General features: G+C 41.0%; 1 protein-coding gene across 1 annotated transcript in view; it reads right to left on the bottom strand.

Moving 5' to 3' along the window:
• The window catches only part of DOCK3 (dedicator of cytokinesis 3), a 351,565-nt gene that overhangs the window by 115,156 nt on the left and 218,571 nt on the right, over positions 1-17,838 (bottom strand). The window contains exons 12-13 of the mRNA XM_045530466.1: positions 14,407-14,495; positions 9,121-9,246 (exon numbers count right to left, since the gene is read on the bottom strand). Coding sequence (XP_045386422.1) covers positions 9,121-9,246; positions 14,407-14,495 — 215 coding nt within the window. The remainder of the gene's footprint in view (positions 1-9,120; positions 9,247-14,406; positions 14,496-17,838) is intronic.

Here is a 17,838-nt window from a genome sequence, read left to right on the forward strand (position 1 = left end):
CCCATGAGCCATAGTGCGTTGATACCTGGCTTGGAATGTTTATGTGTGAACAGCTGCATAGCACGGCAACTACACATCAAAAATACAGATTCCTGTGAGCCTACACAAACAGCTGTTGGGAGGAGCAAGGTAATGAACCTGAGGCTATCTTATTATGACAAGGATTGGTCTGAAATACTCTGGGGTCCTTATGGAGTGAGAGGTCTTAGAAGGACACAGTGCTGTTCAGCCACCAGAAATCTTAGGGGGCTAGGGAGCACTGTGACAGAGTTGCTGTGTTTCATCACATCCAGCCACAACAGGTCTAACTTTCTGAAGACCTGCATCCTAGTATGACTATGGAGAAACAGAGCTCATGATGTGTTTCCAAGTCTCTTTTGAGAGTAGCGTCCACAGAGGTTCCTCTGAGGTCCAGCTCAGGCACCAGAGCATTTGTTAGCAAGAGAATTTCTTGCCAGATACTCCAGCCTTACTTGGATTTTGGGGTCATGTATCTCACTAGTTCCAACCTATGTGGAATTCCATCCCAGTAGAAATGATCCAGGAGGGCCCAAACAAGTTTGGGCACTCAGTCTGGTTTGGGTTCTTTATTATGTTCATGTTCCTTCTGTATAAATTATTCACACTACATATTACGAGCTTTGGGTTCAATACAGTACTTAATACTATATTATTTATACCTGCCCTACTTCTAGTTGGATTAGGAGGAGCTTCTGTGGATGTGCTTTCTTCCCTTAAGATCACGTAAAATGAGAACTGACTTTCTCCCAGTAGACACAGCAGCCTACATGGGATGGTGCTAATTCTATCTCTTGGAGGAATAGAAGGAAGTTTCCTAACAGTATACATGGAAATACAGAGATGTTAGCTACCATTCAAGTTAGATGGTTTTGGGTATGTGACCAATGTTTTATTTTGTAGTAGTTCTTATTTTCTTGAGGAAGAGACAAAAAGAAAAAAAAACTCATGGGAGGACTTCTTTAGAGTAACTAGAAAAGATGGGCTCTTTATTTTTCTCACCATGTCTTTAGTGTCACACTTCTTGTTTATACCACCACAAAGTCAGTGATGCTCTCTGCTATAACAGGATGACAGGTATGAGCACAGTGTGACATCACTATATATAGTTATTCCTTTCTTGGGTCAGGGATGTGATGATCTTCCAACCTCTTGTGGGACCACATGTGATCATTCCTAAACCATCCCTTAGAGACAATGACAAAGCCTCATTTGACTTTCATCACTACTCTCGAGGAGAACTTTCTTCCAAAAGCCATGTCTCTATGTGTTTGCCCTTCATATTAGGTGTGTTCCAATAGAGCTGAAAAGAGAAGCTTTCTGCCTTTTGGATTATTTGTGACTTGGGATAAGCACTATTCCTTTTCTTTTCAACAGATGTAACTGATCTGTCTCATATATAAAAGTCCTTTCCTGTATCTACATCTCAAGCTTGTTGAGATTTTCTAAACATTCCAATATGTCCTCAGTTTCTTCAGATATTAATGAACACCTAGAGCAATACACAGTGTTCTAGATAGGCTGGTAGCTTTCATTTTTATGTCTTGTCAGTTACATAAGAAGGTGAGGCTGATGAAGGATTAATAATGTACATGACACCCCATCCCATTATTGCAACATTCCATGAAACAAATGAAGATGAAAACAAAGCAGGCAATAAGCAGACAGGACACACAAAAGCCAGAACTTACACCCAACTATCTTCATCTCTGCATCAGAAAGAAAGGGGCGAGAATGAGGGGACAGCACAGAGAGAAACAAGAACAATTAAAACAAATAGGAAAAGAGAAAGAAACATCACTTGCAGGTCAGTGATGAAGCATGCACTTTTTATCAGGGGTCAAAGCAAAAGAGTGTTTTTGAGCATGAGGGCAAGAGTCAGAGGGTCCTCTAGAGCTGTAGTCCCCAAACCCCAGGCCGTGGACAAGAATCGTCCCATGGCCTGTTAGGAAATGGGCCACACAGCGGAGGTAAACGGTGGGCCAATGAGGGAAGAAGCTTCATCTGTATTTATAGCTGTTCCCTATTGCTTGCATCACCACCTGAGCTCCGCTTCCCCCGCCAGCCCCCTACCAGTCTGTGGAAAAATTGTCTTCTATGAAACCAGTTCCTGGTGCCAAAAAAGTTAGGGACTGCTGCTCTAGAGGGATGCTACACCTGCATAGGTACTTTCTAATAGGCATGTTCAGGGCAATCCAGAGGGCAGCAGTAATTCCCTCAGCTCTAACTCAAGGAGAGGAAAAACATCCCTAAAGCACAGCATTCTCTAGGACATAATTCTCAAAGGGAGTCCCAGACCAGCAATATCACCATCACTTGAGAGCTTATGAGAAATGCAAATTGTTGGGTGCTACCCCAATGGTACTGAATCAGAAACTCTTGAGGTTAGCCCAGAAATCTGTGTTATTCTAAGCCCTGTGTTATTCTAAACCCAGTGGTTTCCTAAACCACTGCTTTAGGAAAAAAACTTAGTCATCAGTTAAAACAAATTAATCATAGACATACTTCTTATGACAAGACAGAAGACCATTTAATTAATGTGAAACTTGGCCCATATCACCCACAGTCAATGATAACCTTAGAAATTCAAGGCTCAGAAAACAGGTTAAAACATTGTACTTCACACAGAAACATGGCAGAGTCCTGTATTCCCAATGACTCCAGGGCACAGACTTTCTAGGAAAGCTAAGAAATATTATAGAAAGAGCCATAGAAAGCAGTGCATATCTCTGCTAGCTTAGACAAGGTCTGGAACGGGGTATAAGCCCCTTATTGAGCAAGATGTTTTAAATCACTCCTTTCAGGTTATAGTCTTTCGGCTGAGAGTTTTCTTCAAAGTTTTATTATGGTTAATCCTGACATGTAAGTCACAGGGACAAATGTTTTTTTTTTTTTTTTATTTCAGCATATTATGGGGGTACAAAAGTTTAGGTTACGTATATTGCCCTTGCCCCCCGCCCCCAAATCAGAGCTTCAAGCGAGTTCACCCCTAGACAGTGCGCAACACACTCATTATGTATGTATACACCCATCCCCTCCCCCCCACATCTGCCCGACACCCAATTTATGTTATTCCTAAATGTGCTCTTAGGTGATGATCAGTGAAACCAATCTGATGGTGAGTACATGTGGTGCTTATTTTTCCATTCTTGGGATACTTCACTTAGTAGAATGGGTTCCAGCTCTATCCAGGAAAATACAAGAGGTGCTATATCACCATTGTTTCTTATAGCTGAGTACTACTCCATGGTATACATATACCACATTTTATTAATCCACTCATGTATTGATGGGCATTTGGGTTGTTTCCACATCTTTGCAATTGTGAATTGTGCTGCTATAAACATTCGAGTGCAGATGCTTTTTTTTATAGAATGTCTTTTGTTCTTTTGGGTAGATGCCCAATAATGGGATTGCTGGATCAAATGGTAGGTCTACTTGTATCTGTTTAAGGTATCTCCATATTGCTTCCCACAGAGGTTGCACTTGTTTGCAGTCCCACCAGCAGTGTATGAGTGTTCCTATCTCTCCACATCCATGCCAACATTTATTGTTTTGGGACTTTTTTATAAAGGCCATTCTCACTGGAGATAAGTGATATCTCATTGTGGTTTTGATTTGCATTTCCCTGATAATTAGAGATGTTGAGCATTTTTCCATATGTTTGTTGGCCATTCTTCTGTCTTCTTTTGAAAAATTTCTATTCATGTCCTTTGCCCACTTTTTTATAGGGTTGTTTGATTTTTTTCTTGCTGATTCTCCTGAGTTCTAAATAGATTCTATTATCAGTCCTTTACTGGATGTGTAGCATGCTAAAATTCTTTCCCATTCTGTAGGTTGTCTGTTTGCTCTCATGACAGTTTCTTTGGCTGTGCAGAAGCTTTTTAATTTAATCAGGTCCCATTTATTTATTTTTGTTGTTGCTGTGATTGCCTTTGGGGTCTTCTTCATAAATTCTTTGCCTAGGCCAATGTTTATAAGAGTTTTTCCCACAGTTTCTCCTAGAATTCTAATAGTTTCACACCTTAGGTTTAAGTCTGTTATCCACCGTGATTTGATTTTTGTGAGTGGTGAAAGGTGCGGGTCTTGTTTCAGTCTTCTACATGTGGGTATCCAGTTTTCCCAGCACCATTTATTGAATAAGGAATCTTTTCCCCAGTGTATGTTTTTGTCTGCTTTGTCAAAGATTAGATGGCTATATGAGGATGGTTTTATATCTGGATTCTCAGTTCTGTTCCACTGGTCTGTGTCTCTGTTCTTGTGCCAATACCAAGCTGATTTAATAATCACCACCTTGTAGTATAAAGTCTGGTAAATTAATACCTCCTTGTTTGTTCTTATTGCTAAACGTGGTCTTCTCTCGTTCCATACAAAATATAAAATTATTTTTTCTATATCTTTGAAAAATGATGTTGGTAATTTAATAGGGATTGCATTGAATCTGTAGATCACTTTGGGTAGTATAGACATTTTAACAATGTTGATTCTTCCGATCCATGAGCATGGTATGGTTTTCCACCTGTTTACGTGCTCTGCTATCTCTTTTCTCAGTGTTTCATAGTTCTCCCTGTAGAGGTCTTTTACCTCCTTAGCTAAACGTATTCCTAGATACTTTATTTTCTTTGTTGCTATTGTGAAGGGTATTGAGTCTTTGATTTGGTTCTCAGTCTGACTGTTATTGGCATATATGAATGCCTCTGATTTGTGTGTACTGATTTTGTATCCTGAGACTTTACTGAATTCATTTATCAATTCCAGGAGTCTCTTGGTTGAATCCTTGGGGTTTTCTAGATATAATATCATATCATCAGCAAATAGTGAGAGTTTGATCTCTTCTGTCCCCATTTGGACACCCTTGATTCTGCTCTCTTGCCTGATTGTTCTCACAAGGACTTCCAGCACTATGTTGAATAGCAGTGGGAACAGTGAGCAACCTTGTCTGATTCCAGTTCTAAGTGGGAATTCTTTTAATTTTTCCCCATTCAGTATGATGTTGGCTGTGGGTTTGTGATAAATACCTTGTTTCATTTTTAGGTAGGCCCCTATGCCTTGTATCATTTTAGGTAAACCCCGTCTCTGCCTGTTTTGTTAGGCATTCTTATCATAAAAGGGTGTTGAATTTTGTCAAATGCTTTTTCTGCACCTATTGAGAGGATCATATGGTCTTTGTTTTTGCTTCTGTTTATGTGGTGAATTACATTTATAGATTTGCGTATGTTGAACCATCCCTGCATCTCTGGGATGAAACCCACTTGGTGGTGATGGATTATTTTCTTGATAAGCACCTGGATTCGATTTGCTAGGATTTTATTGAGAATTTTTGCATCTATATTCATAAGGGATATTGGTCTGTAGTTTTCTTTTTTTGTTGAGTCCTTTCCTGGTTTTGGTATCAGAGTTATGTTGTGTTCATAAAAATGTATTGGGGAGGATTCCGTCATTCTCAATATTGTGGAATAACTCTGTTAGGGTTGATTCCTACGTTTATTCCACTGTGATCTGAGAAGATGCATGGCAAAATTTCTATTGTTTTAAATTTTTTAAGACATGCTTTGCACACAGGGACAAATGTTAACATCAACTTATTCACCTGGAACACCTGTCATCCTCATCTTTCCAGCCCATCTTCTTTAAAAATCTAGGAAAGGACTAAAAGTGTGCTATAGTGTTCTTAGATTTTGTACTTAACTAAAATGAATATGGAGGGAACGAAGAAGTACCCACAGAAATATGGTGATCAACCAACAAAAGGCTGTAGGTGCTTAATTTCAGAAAAAGTGGCTAAAATTGCCATGTCTATTTGTTCTTCTATAATCTAAGATGGCATTTCCTGGGTTGGCTCCCAGAACACCAGCATCTCTGTGGCCTCTTGGTCATTAGCATGGATCATAAGCAGAGTTGGATGGTGGTATGGATAGGGCCTCAGTTGTGGCACAGAACAGGATATCTCCTGCTCATGGCATCCATATGGTGTGCATGTATACAACCATGGAAAGCAATGGTGGACTGTCAGAAAGACCTTTCTAGAAATGGCATGTTAGATACTGGTGTGGCTAGAGCCTGTTTGAACTCTTCCTTACAGTTCTGCCAACATGCTTTGACAAGAACCTATCGGGGCCATCCTGACAAAAAAAGACCTCTTCAGATGAGTGTCTGATAGTTTCTGCCAAGTGCTTGATAGTTTTAAAATAAGAAACACAGTTTATGAATAATTCTATTTCTTCCATTTACCCTAATTTCTCAGACTTGCTTAAGTGTTGAAATGCTCAGTTACTGACATGATTTCTTTCCTTGTTCTTTCTCCTTGTGTTCATGTGTCAAGCAGAAGTTGCAACTGCTTGTAACTTGATCACACCAGCACTGTGAGGGCTGAAGGACTGCTGCAGCCCTAGTAAAACATTCCCACAGATGAAGAGTGGACCAGCTGCAGGCGGAGGAGTCGCTAGGATTTGGAAGATTCATCAAGAGACTTCTTATCACAGTCATTGTCTCCCAAGACAGGCTGATCACAATGTAAAACACTCCTGCATATTCTTCTTGTTGCTTCAGCAGGACATGCAGGTGGCAGCCCTACCAACTTGCCCGAGGATGGCAAACCCACTCTGAAAATATACTGGGTTGCATTCAGGGGGATCCTAGTTGTTAACAGCCCACAATCCTGAGAGTGACCATCTGTGTAAAAAGCTCTTTCCTCAGGAAGAGAAAGGGTAGAGGAGGGACAGTTTATGCACAAAGAACTTCTTTCTGCCTGTGAATCAGTACTTGCTTTCAGCTACAGCACTCAGTACTTCAAAGGCAGACAACCCAGGAAGCAGCACACTTGTGGCCCCACCTTGAACCTCCCAGGACTGCCCAGTGTCTCTGCCTTATAGAGCAAATCATACGATGATCGCTTAGCTGCCCAGGGGAGGTAAAACCCTCTTAACCTTAGCTTGCCTTACCAATGCCTGAAATTGCATATTTCCATAGTCATGTCCAGCACAGACAGAAATTATTTACAAACCTGTGTGCCAATAATACAAAGAGATACAGCATATTCCAAAAAATATTTCTTTCCATAGATTAGGTTTTGGCAATGTAACTTGAAATCAAATTTCACTTAAATACAATTCTGACTGAAGCTTGTCCTTTCTAGTCTAGTTCCTTTCTTGTTCACTTGGCTTTAATCCCATGAGTATGTAAAGGCTACTGGGAAGGTAATGTTTGACTAATGTCAAACCTTAGAAAATCAAAGTTCTTAAAAGAAAGTAAGGACTTTAAGTACACCTCTTAGAATATATTACTCCACTACATAACCCTAGGCATCTAATTTTAAAAAGGTCACCAGGTCAATTTTGGTAACCATCTATTCTTTTGTCAATGTCACATTGCCAAGAAGCCAGAGACTATGCTTGGGCTTCTTCTCCTAATTACCAGGCTCACAGAACTGAGGAATGGTGTCAGGACAGCATGGGAGAAATGTCCCGTGGAGGCCATCACCTCTACAACAGCCAGATTGGCGTAAGCATGAAGTCTCCTCAGCATTTAGAGACAAACATAATTGATCTAGTGGCTTAGGTTTACCATCCAAAAGACCCTCCTGTGTAAGTAGATGAACACTGTGCATAGCAGCTTTCTCTGCATTCACAATGTCTGTAGAGAGAGAATGAAGGAGACAGAAAATAAATCTGGGCATAGCCTGGAAAGTTGGAAGGCAGCTGAAACCCATCACATGGGCCTTCTCCACGCTCAGGCCATGCTACCTTGGATATGTTTCCAATGAGAGGATTTAGTGAAGCACCATGAAGTACTCCAAACAGGTGATATTTAAAGTGGTCACAATCAGTTCGGTCTAGCCTGGCCTGGCCCTTTTAAACAAAAGCAAACAAGCTTTTAGCAGAACATTAAAACTCAACTGAGAAGGAAAGTTCCCTCCTCCTGGAATCTATCCAGACAACTAGAAATTTGCCTGTCCTCCTCTCACTCCTCTTATTCACATCTTCTCTGGTTATCAGACCACCTGTCATCTATCTGAACCATGCCTCCCTACCTCCTTCACTCTCAACAGCCCCCTATGCTTTGATGCTCCATTTGGACCCGCTTCTCTAGCCCTATCCATGTCTACCTGACTAGGAAACATGGACCTGGTTTTGACCTACTGCAACCACACTTAAGGGTCAATGCATTCCTTCTTTTTGCCTGAGCTCTCCATTGGGCATTAGGTGAAGGGTGTGAGACCATTCCTGAGAAACTGGCCAGGGAGGACTATTCACAGTGCTTAATTTATCCCATTTATCCAACTATTTTTATGATACATTAAAATGCATCTGCTATTCCTACACAAATGGGATTCACTGGTATTGCAGGCACATATTTTAGTATATTCTTCCCCTTAAGCAGGAAGTTCTTTTTTTTTTTTGAGACAGAGTCTCGCTGTGTTGCCCGGGCTAGAGTGAGTGCCGTGGCATCAGCCTAGCTCACAGCAACCTCAAACTCCTGGGCTGAAGCGATCCTACTGCCTCAGCCTCCCGAGTAGCTGGGACTACAGGCATGCGCCACTATGCCCGGCTAATTTTTTCTATATATATATTTTAGTTGGCCAGATAATTTCTCTCTATTTTTAGTAGAGATGGGGTCTCGCTCTTGCTCAGGCTGGTCTCGAACTCCTGACCTCGAGCAATCCACCCGCCTCGGCCTCCCAGAGTGCTAGGATTATAGGCGTGTGACACCGCGCCTGGCCAAGCAGGAAGTTCTTGTGAGGCAATTCTCTTCTAAGAAATGTGATGGAAAAGAGGGTAGAAAAAGGCATCTCCATGAAGAGTTCTGTGTTAGTTCCTACCATCCAGCCTCCATAGGAGACAACAAAGCCCATCTGCTGTATTGTCATACTGCCCTGGTGAATATGATGTGAGGGATTCTGGAAAAGAACAAATGCCTATAAGAGTCCAAGGGGTCACTGGCTGCAGAATACAGTCAGAAACCTGACTTGGGCTGCAGAAACTTTACTGGCTGAAGGGCTTCTCCACAGCATAGTTCATGACCTGCTCAGGAGAGGAGCATTGGACTCCATTACCCTAACCCATCTCCCTTCCCAGCCCCAAGCTGGATCTGGGATCTACCTACCTGGCATAATGACATCAGGAAATCCCAATTTTCTTGTTATTGCCAATCCCCTATTAAATATCATGGGATTTTCTCTCCGAATCTGTTCCATGTCTCCACGAAGAAGCTGTAGAGCAATGATAAGACCTGTAAAAACAAAAGCATTTCCTTACTCAGAACCATACTCCCACCCTGTTATGTAGTACTAGAAAAAACATTAGAAGTCACAGTCTTCAGAGGAATATGTGCAAAGTTCAGCATTTTTCTTCTTGCTTCAGACTCCATGATGATTTCAGACCCTCCAGATAATCTTTGTTTAAAACTTGAGAGAATATGTAATGTCCCCTCAAGGTGAGCTGGCTTCTGGCTTATTACTTGCACCCTTGGAGTACTGTACAAGGTTAGAATGTTCTGAAATTCCCTCCTCCACTCCACTGTCCTGAGGGCCCCCACTGCAGCCACTGCCTAGAAGGCTGTCAAAGGTCAAGCTTATATGAAGTTAATTAGGAAGTTTTATGTCTGAGATTGTGAATGGGATTAGCTGTTAACAGGATAATGAATTTAGGTACTGATCTATGGGTTGGCAGGAGGCATCCTCAATGATCTGTAAACTTGGGAGTTGAACAAAAGATGAATATATATAGAAATTAAGGACTAAGGTGTTATGACAGTGAGTATGATTAGAAGAATAGCAGCTGGAATGAAGACAGGAGCAAGCAGAATTATAGAATAAGAATGATATGGGAATGGGGAGTGGTGAGGAGATGGAGAAGCAGAGAAAGAGAGAAGTCAGAAGAATCATAGATATTTTATCTGGTAGATAAAAGTATTCCTGTAATTAGGAATATGCACTGTCAGAACTAGGCCAAGGGAAGAAATATGGTTCTACTGTAGCCTGGACAGAACCTCAAGATTATCTCATTGCTTCTGCTAAGCTCATGCATCCCAAGAAAACTAGGGATTACAGACCTGGTATCCCAAGTGTCATTAACACCAGTATCATAGTGCCCTGAAAAGCAAACATATTGTATTCCAATTGACATTCTAGTTAGATAATCAGTGTTTGGGATTTGACCACTCTAGAGTAATTTCTTATAGCTTAATCAATGGGTAGACTAAATTACAATTAGTTTATGAACCTGAAAGGCTGGGGGCCAGAACCAAGACCACAATGATCTCTGCAGGTAACAGCTTGTGCTGTATCGACCCTTCCTTTATAATCCCAGCTCATTCATCTTCATTGTCTTTACACAGCCAGAAAATTGTATCCTCTGGGTAAACAGAAATCCACTGACCTAGAAATCCTGACATCCCAGCATGTAGCAAATAGCTGAGGATGGGATAGTCTCCAGAATTTGAGGCGGTGGCGGTTGGAGGGCAAAGGAAAAAAAATCAGTGGGTGTACTCTTATTTGCAAAGATTTACTCAAGTACCCATTGACTGCTTTTCATCTGCATTTTCTGAGCAACCAAAATGGCCTAGAGATACAGATCTAAACTTGTGAAGATGGACACTGAAGGTGCTGGTAGAGTCACAGCTAGCTACCCAAAGGGATCCTGAGCAGCTGCTCTTCACCTCTAAACATAACTAATAAGAGGAAAGCTTCAGTTTACACAAGAGATCAAGTGAAAAGACACATAAAGAATGAAAGAAATCACCAATGGAGATTATAAAAACTGCATCCCATTTTGTATGGGATCCTGGAACTTCTGGGTTTCCTTTCTGGTTCTGAAAACATGGGTTATTGAAGCACATGCAAAATAATGCTAAGGCGTGGTCCTCAGGGGAAGAGAACCTCCATAAACACCATAAACAGTTCAGAAAAACAACCCACTTGCCCACCCAGTCTGCAACCATTCTCTAGGCAACACTTGATGTTCTACCTACCCATCATCTCAATGGGGGCCCTCAAGTCAAAAAACTTGCAAATAACCAAGTCTACACAATTTCTCTGTTAATCTGATCCTCCTGATTATCTGACACAAGAAGACCATTTTCTTACTAAACCTTATCTCAGGTTAAAGACTGGTCCATAAAAAAGTAACTGGACAAATTGACACTTATGTGGAATAATGGAGGTTCAGCAACTTGGCTTTTTCCCTGTGTCCCATTTCCTTCTTGTGGAAATGCTGGATGAGGATTAATTATGTAAATTAATCTCAGCCCAAGATATGTAAATAAAACTGTAGTTAATAGTCATTTAAAAATTAATAGGCAGGCTGGGCGCGGTGGCTCATGCCTGTAATTCTAGCACTCTGGGAGGCTGAGGCAGGCAGACTGTTTGAGCTCAGGAGTTCAAGACCAACCTGAGCAAGAGTGAGACCCCGTCTCTAGCAAAAAAATAGAAAGAAATGATATGGACAACTAAAAATATGCAGAAAAAATTAGCCGGGCATGGTGGTGCATGCCTGTAGTCCCAGCTATTCGGGAGGCTGAGGCAGAAAGGTTGCTTGAGCCCAAGAGTTTGAGGTTGCTGTGAGCTAGGCTGACACCATGGCACTCTAGCCTGAATAACAGAGTAAGACTTTGTCTCAAAAAAAAATAAAAATAAAAATAAAAATTAATACGCACGCTTGAAGCTCTGATTTGGGGAGGGGCAAGGGCAATATACATAACCTAAACTTTTGTACTCCCATAATATGCTGAAATAAAAAAAAATTAATAGGACTTGGGCTGCCCTGGGAACAGGCATGGGGGTGGGAGGGGGAGGCTTAGTTTCAAGGCACCTGGTGGCCCAGGTAGATATGTGGGGCTGTGGCCAGGTGCCCTTCCCTAGTGCTGGGTTCCCAGGGGAGGAAGAAAGGGAAATGGATGCCTCCTCAGCATTCGAAGTCTCTGCCCTTGGCCTCGGTGGAGACCTTTCCTTCTGCTCCCTGCCCCACTATGCCTGGCCTCCTTGCAGCCAGGGAGCCTTGAGTGGGAAGGCAGCCAAGTTACTGTCCTGTCCACAGTGGCTTGTCAGGGACCCCTTTTGGTATTAGGGAAAAGAATTTATAGATTAGAGTCAGATCCCCCTAAAATTCAATACCCATGGTGCCTCTGTCTACCCTTAGTTTCCTAGTCTGTAAAATGGGAAAAGGAATACCCCCCCCACAAAAATTAATAGAAAACTTGTGTGCCAAATGCTTTATTTGTCTTCACTTGTCCTTAATGACCTTCATGCTGCTGAAACTGCTAAAAGTTAAGTCTTTGGCTACCCATCTAAGAGGCCATCAATGGAAATGAAGAGCCACATCAATTAAAGTTGCATATAAAAGAGTTACCACTAAATGATACATTTACTCTGCATTCAAACCTAATGTAGCAATTCCTTCTTGCATTTTGACATGCTTTGACTTGAAGGAAAAGTACTAATAATTTCTGAAACAGAATTGCAAGGCTTAATGAAATATCCATGATGTTTAATAAAGATGGGTAATAATTTGTAGCAAAGTTAACTTTTTATAAAGATTTATCTTTAATTAAGGGGACTAATAAAGACCTGAACTATTCCTTGAGCAATCTATAAAATTCTCTCATATGAAGACCCTAGAGTCCAGCAGTGGAAAATCCATGCTCAGAAGCCCGGCAATTGACTAGAAAAGACAGTTCCCTGGAGTCTGAAGACCTGGGCTCCATCCTGGTTCAGCTACTAAGTCATTTCACTGAGCTTCAGTTTCCTCATTTATTTAATGAGAGAGGCTGAAACAGGTGATTTCCAAGGTCTCAACCAGATTCTAACATCCTTCAAAAAGCAGCTGCCTGTTCCTCCTCCTGACTTTTCTACAACTGCCTAGAGATCTCTTCTCACTAGGGCCATTCTACCTGAGGCTCTCTGAAATCTGTGGTGCCCTAGCACAGAGGTCTTTCTAACACTTTTTCAATGGCCAATGTCTGTGAGGTCTGGATAAAAATCACAGACACTGAAGACAGCACAGTCCCTGCTCACTCCGGGGAATGAGACAAAACTCACAACCTTAACCTGGTGAAGTGACGGTGGAAACTGCTTTTTCAGTCTTTTTTTTTTTCATATATTACTACCACCATCTCTCTTTGTAAATGTTCTCCCTATTTGAATCACATCATGCCCCCAAGAACTTGTAGCCAAGGGCACCTCTTTATAAATCAAATAAGTAAATAAAGCAAACAACATGACAAATATTGATGTGAATGGTAGTTTTTCAAATTGCTAGTAACTTTCCTATATTTTCAAAAGAGGAGCATATTCGTTTCTTGCCTTAGCCTAGTTTTAACATACTGCATGGAGCTCTTTGGCATCGAGGCATATACATAAGGGAAAACTGTAATTTAAAAATAGTGAGAGAGGCTTTCAGGGCCCCCTTACTATAGAGTTTTAGAGAAATCAAGTAGTTCCAGCTGAAGGTCTCAATCTTCGCAGCCTCTCGTGTGGATCTCCTCTAAGGACCAACCTTCCTGGTCGAGCATCTGCTGACCCCAACAGAGAAAAAACAAAGTTCTCTTTAACAAGTACCACTTGTTAGAAACTGCCATGCCTTGCAGTGACTTCATACTGTCATTTAAGGCAAACTTAAAATTTCCAACAAGGCCTATGAAAGTTAAAATAAAGAAGGTTATATAAAAGAGGTTATGAAATGATTTAGAGGTAAGAACTGTCAGGAGAAACATGGTTTTATGTAAATTAGGTAGCTATCTGCAAGGGTATATAAAGGCTCATAGGATTTTAGTGTTTCTAATTTAATCAAGCAATTAATATTCAACTTAGAAAACAATCTAATGTGTAGAATTGCACTTAGATTTAGATAGAAATTATTTAAACAGAGCTTTAAAAGAAAAGAAGGGAAAAGGAAAAGAAGTTGAGCATAGATAAAAACTGCCTTGAAGTAAAGATTTTCTATTCTAGTTCCAGAATGACTGATATTGGTGGACTAATCACTGATTCTCATTAGTGTCAGGCTTTCAGGAATGGAAAGAGAAGTGAGTGATATCAATATATATATATATTTGGCTAGATGTGTAATCTTTGTTCAGGAAAGCACAGACTTCACAGTGCAACAAATCCTGCCAACACTTTTACTCACTTTGGATTTAAACTGGAACTCAAGTTACCTATCAAAGCACAGGGGATCCATCATAGAAAGAACAGAAAATGTATTCTGGTCAGCAGATATTAGGGAGGGCCTCAAATTATTACAAAAGAATTAGTAGAAAGTGCCTAGGCAGGAGAATAAACTGTGCAGGAAACTGAACTTCACATATAGCAGTCAATAAGCACCAACCAACTGAGGTGCTGTATGATTAGCAACTGCAAAAGCAACACAAAATTTTCTAGCCAGAGAAGTACATCACCATGGCTGGCGCTGGGGGCAGAGTATTTGGCGCTGGACTTTCGGATGATGTTCTCATGGATCTGGGACCACTCACTCTCATTGTTGCACCTGAAACAGAAGGACAGGTGTTATGGTGCTCAAGTATTTTACGCATTTGGTCTGATGTTCCAATATGTAACACTAACTTTTAAGGAAAAAGGATTCCTCGCTTTCCTAAAGAAATGAGCATATGTTTTATTAAATTAGACAAGGCTTGGTTTCCTGTTAAGTGTAGAAGATTCACACTTGGGCAAAGGGTAGAAACTCTAAAATAAATCTCTAGAAATATTTTTTAAGTGGCAAAATGCCCTCCTCCATAAAGTAGCACTATCCCATATGAAAAGTTATTTTTTTCTAGCCCCCCTTAAACACACACACACACACACACACACACACACACAAACACACACACACACACACACACGCACACACACACACACACACACACACACACGCACCCCACCCACCCAGCCCCAAGCCCCAGAGGAAAATTCCTAATGGAGAAAGAACAGTTCCTGTCAACAAGTGCTACTGTTTAGAAACTGCTGTACCATTGGCCGTATATTGTCATACAATTCTCAGTACACTGGCCACAGAGGAAAGTCCTGTGGAATGGGGATACCATTTGCTTGTAGCTGTATTTCAACTAGACCAAGACAAGAAGAAAAGCTTGGGAGACCAGTGGGTTTTGTTCACTGTGAATTCCTCAGGAAGTCCTGAGGAAAGTCCAGAGGAATGGGGATACCATTTGCTTGTAGCTGTATTTCAACTAGACCAAGACAAGAAGAAAAGCTTGGGAGACCAGTGGGTTTTGTTCACTGTGAATTCCTCTGTGGTCAGGGGGAAGGAGGGCTTAGCTGAGAAGTCTGGATGCCTAAATATGTAAGGATAAAGTTCTTTTCTAGGGACTATAGGGTAGGGACAAAAGAGAGAATGGAGGAACAACACTGCACTCCTATTAAGTTCTGATGTTTTAGTGTCTTCCCTCTAAAGGGCAATTCTAAGAGAGTTGCAACCACACAACCACTTGGAATGGAGCTTAGGAACAGAGACTAGGTATTCCTCATCCTAATGCAGACACTTTGATAAAACAGTTGGAATGAATTTAAGGTAATCTCTGAAAAATTCCATTTGACACTCAGGTGAGTCCCCACAGTCCTGGTCCTACCCCTTCCCTTGTTAGTTAGGAAGGTATGGACCCACTGATCCCAGAAAAAAAGAACCATGTACAAAGGAAAACCCATAGGGTCTTTCATTGGTAATTCAGAAGTGCCCAGTGCAGCATGGCTATTTCCAGGAGGAAATCCCAATAAAAGTTATAGCATGTGCCATCCAACAGCATGAAGGACTAAATAATTAATTCTGTTATCTGATCAGTGGCTCTTTGGAATCCTTGGCCATATAAATAAGCCTCATTTACTCAGAGCTATTGTGATGAATGGTTAAAGGTGAGGATCTTAAATAGTCTAGAACTCTGAGGACAACTTTCTGCTTACAGAATTCCTTCCAAACAAAGGAAGGGGGAAGAGTGTCCTTAAAAATAATACTTGTAATTATATTTTAATAGCAACTCATATGGAAATAAAAAATGAGAGGTGCCAGCAGCAGCACACCCAGCCCTTCCTGTCTGACATGCATTCTGTCTCACTCATCTTGTCCAGCCAACCAGTCAATACATCAGAGAAGTGCCCAGCTGGTGAGGATCAAAAGACTTGCCTTGCTATTGCTTTTTCCTTGTTACTTTCCAGGTTTACAAGATCAGTAGTTATTTTAAAATCTGATCATAGTTTGTCATAAATAAAATATTCCCTCCCTTACTACAAAAGAAAAGCCTTGAAAATTATGCCCCTCCCCCCAAACACATGGGGTAATTTCAGTACTTCTCCAATAAAACATTCACTGGTCCCTTGGTAATAGTGGAGCTAGTGCTTTGTCAGCCACACCAACAGTGACAGTCTGTATTATTTCACTCACATGCATTTTTCCAACCAAAACATACAATTCTGATGCCAGACAACTGATGGCTTGTTCCTGCCATTCCTCTCCCCTTGCACACCCCTTAACTACTGGTGGCCTTCACAGCTCTGCCTTCAGCCCATTTCCTTCTTACCCTACAAACCTTCATGGGAAATCTCATCCACTCCCATAGCTTCAACTGCTACCACAGGCTGCCAAGCCAAAGTGGTGTCTCCAGCTCAGACTCATCCCTATGCTCCTGACCTGCTTCGCCATGTGAGTTCATCATTTCTCCTGAACCTGTCTGCTCCCATTTATACCCTCTTGCTGAATGGAACCCACTAGTTCACTATACCCTCCCAGTAGTCACCATTTCTTACAGATTTTGCTATCTTAAAATCTATCACTGCTAGTGGGACTGAAAACTAGTGCAACCTCTGTGGAAAGCAATATGGAGATACCTTAAACAGATACAAGTAGACCTACCATTTGATCCAGCAATCCCATTATTGGGCATCTACCCAAAAGAACAAAAGACATTCTATAAAAAAGACATCTGCACTTGAATGTTTATAGCAGCACAATTCACAATTGCAAAGATGTGGAAACAACCCAAGTGCCCATCAATACATAAGTTGATTAATAAAATGTGGTATATGTATATCATGGAGTACTACTCAGCTATAAGAAACAATGGTGATGTAGCACCCCTTGTATTTTCCTGGATAGAGCCAGAACCCATTCTACTAAGTGAAGTATTCCAAGAATGGAAAAATAAGCACCACATATACTCACCATCAGATTGGTTTCACTGACCAACACCTAAGAGCACATATAGGAATAATATTAATCGGCTATTGGGCAGATGTGTGGGGGGAGGGGATGGGTGTATACATACATAATGAGTGCGACGTGCACCATCTGGGGTATGGACACGCTTGAAGCTCTGACTTGGGGGGAGGGGGGACAAGGGCAATATACGTAACCTAAACTTTTGTACCCCCATAATATGCTGAAATAAAAAAAAGACAAGCATAACTTTCCATTTATGCATAAATAAAACTACATGAAAATTAAAAAAAAAATCTGTCACATCCAACCTCTCCTCTTCAGGATCTTGGTTTAATCATTATCATCTCTCTTCTGGATCAGTATAATCACCTTCTAACTGGTCTTTTAAACATCTTCGTTTCCACAATGTCAATCTGGTCATATGTTAACCCTTCTTGGACCCCTTCACAGGTTCCTCCTGTACACAGAGTTCAAACTTTTAAGGCAGTCCACCTTAGAGTCCTCTCTTACTTCTCTTACTTTGGAAAAGTCCAATAGCTTTATACATTTAAGCGTGTGTATTTCTTACTTGATAGCTACAAAAGCTTTACTTTACTAATTTTATTTCTTTCCTGTTCTTTCTTTTTTAAAAAAAATAGGTTCTGGTTTAATATTGTCTCCTCAA

This window comes from Lemur catta, chromosome 18 (assembly GCF_020740605.2).
Source record: "Lemur catta isolate mLemCat1 chromosome 18, mLemCat1.pri, whole genome shotgun sequence".
In the NCBI taxonomy this organism is placed as follows: Eukaryota; Metazoa; Chordata; class Mammalia; order Primates; family Lemuridae; genus Lemur; species Lemur catta.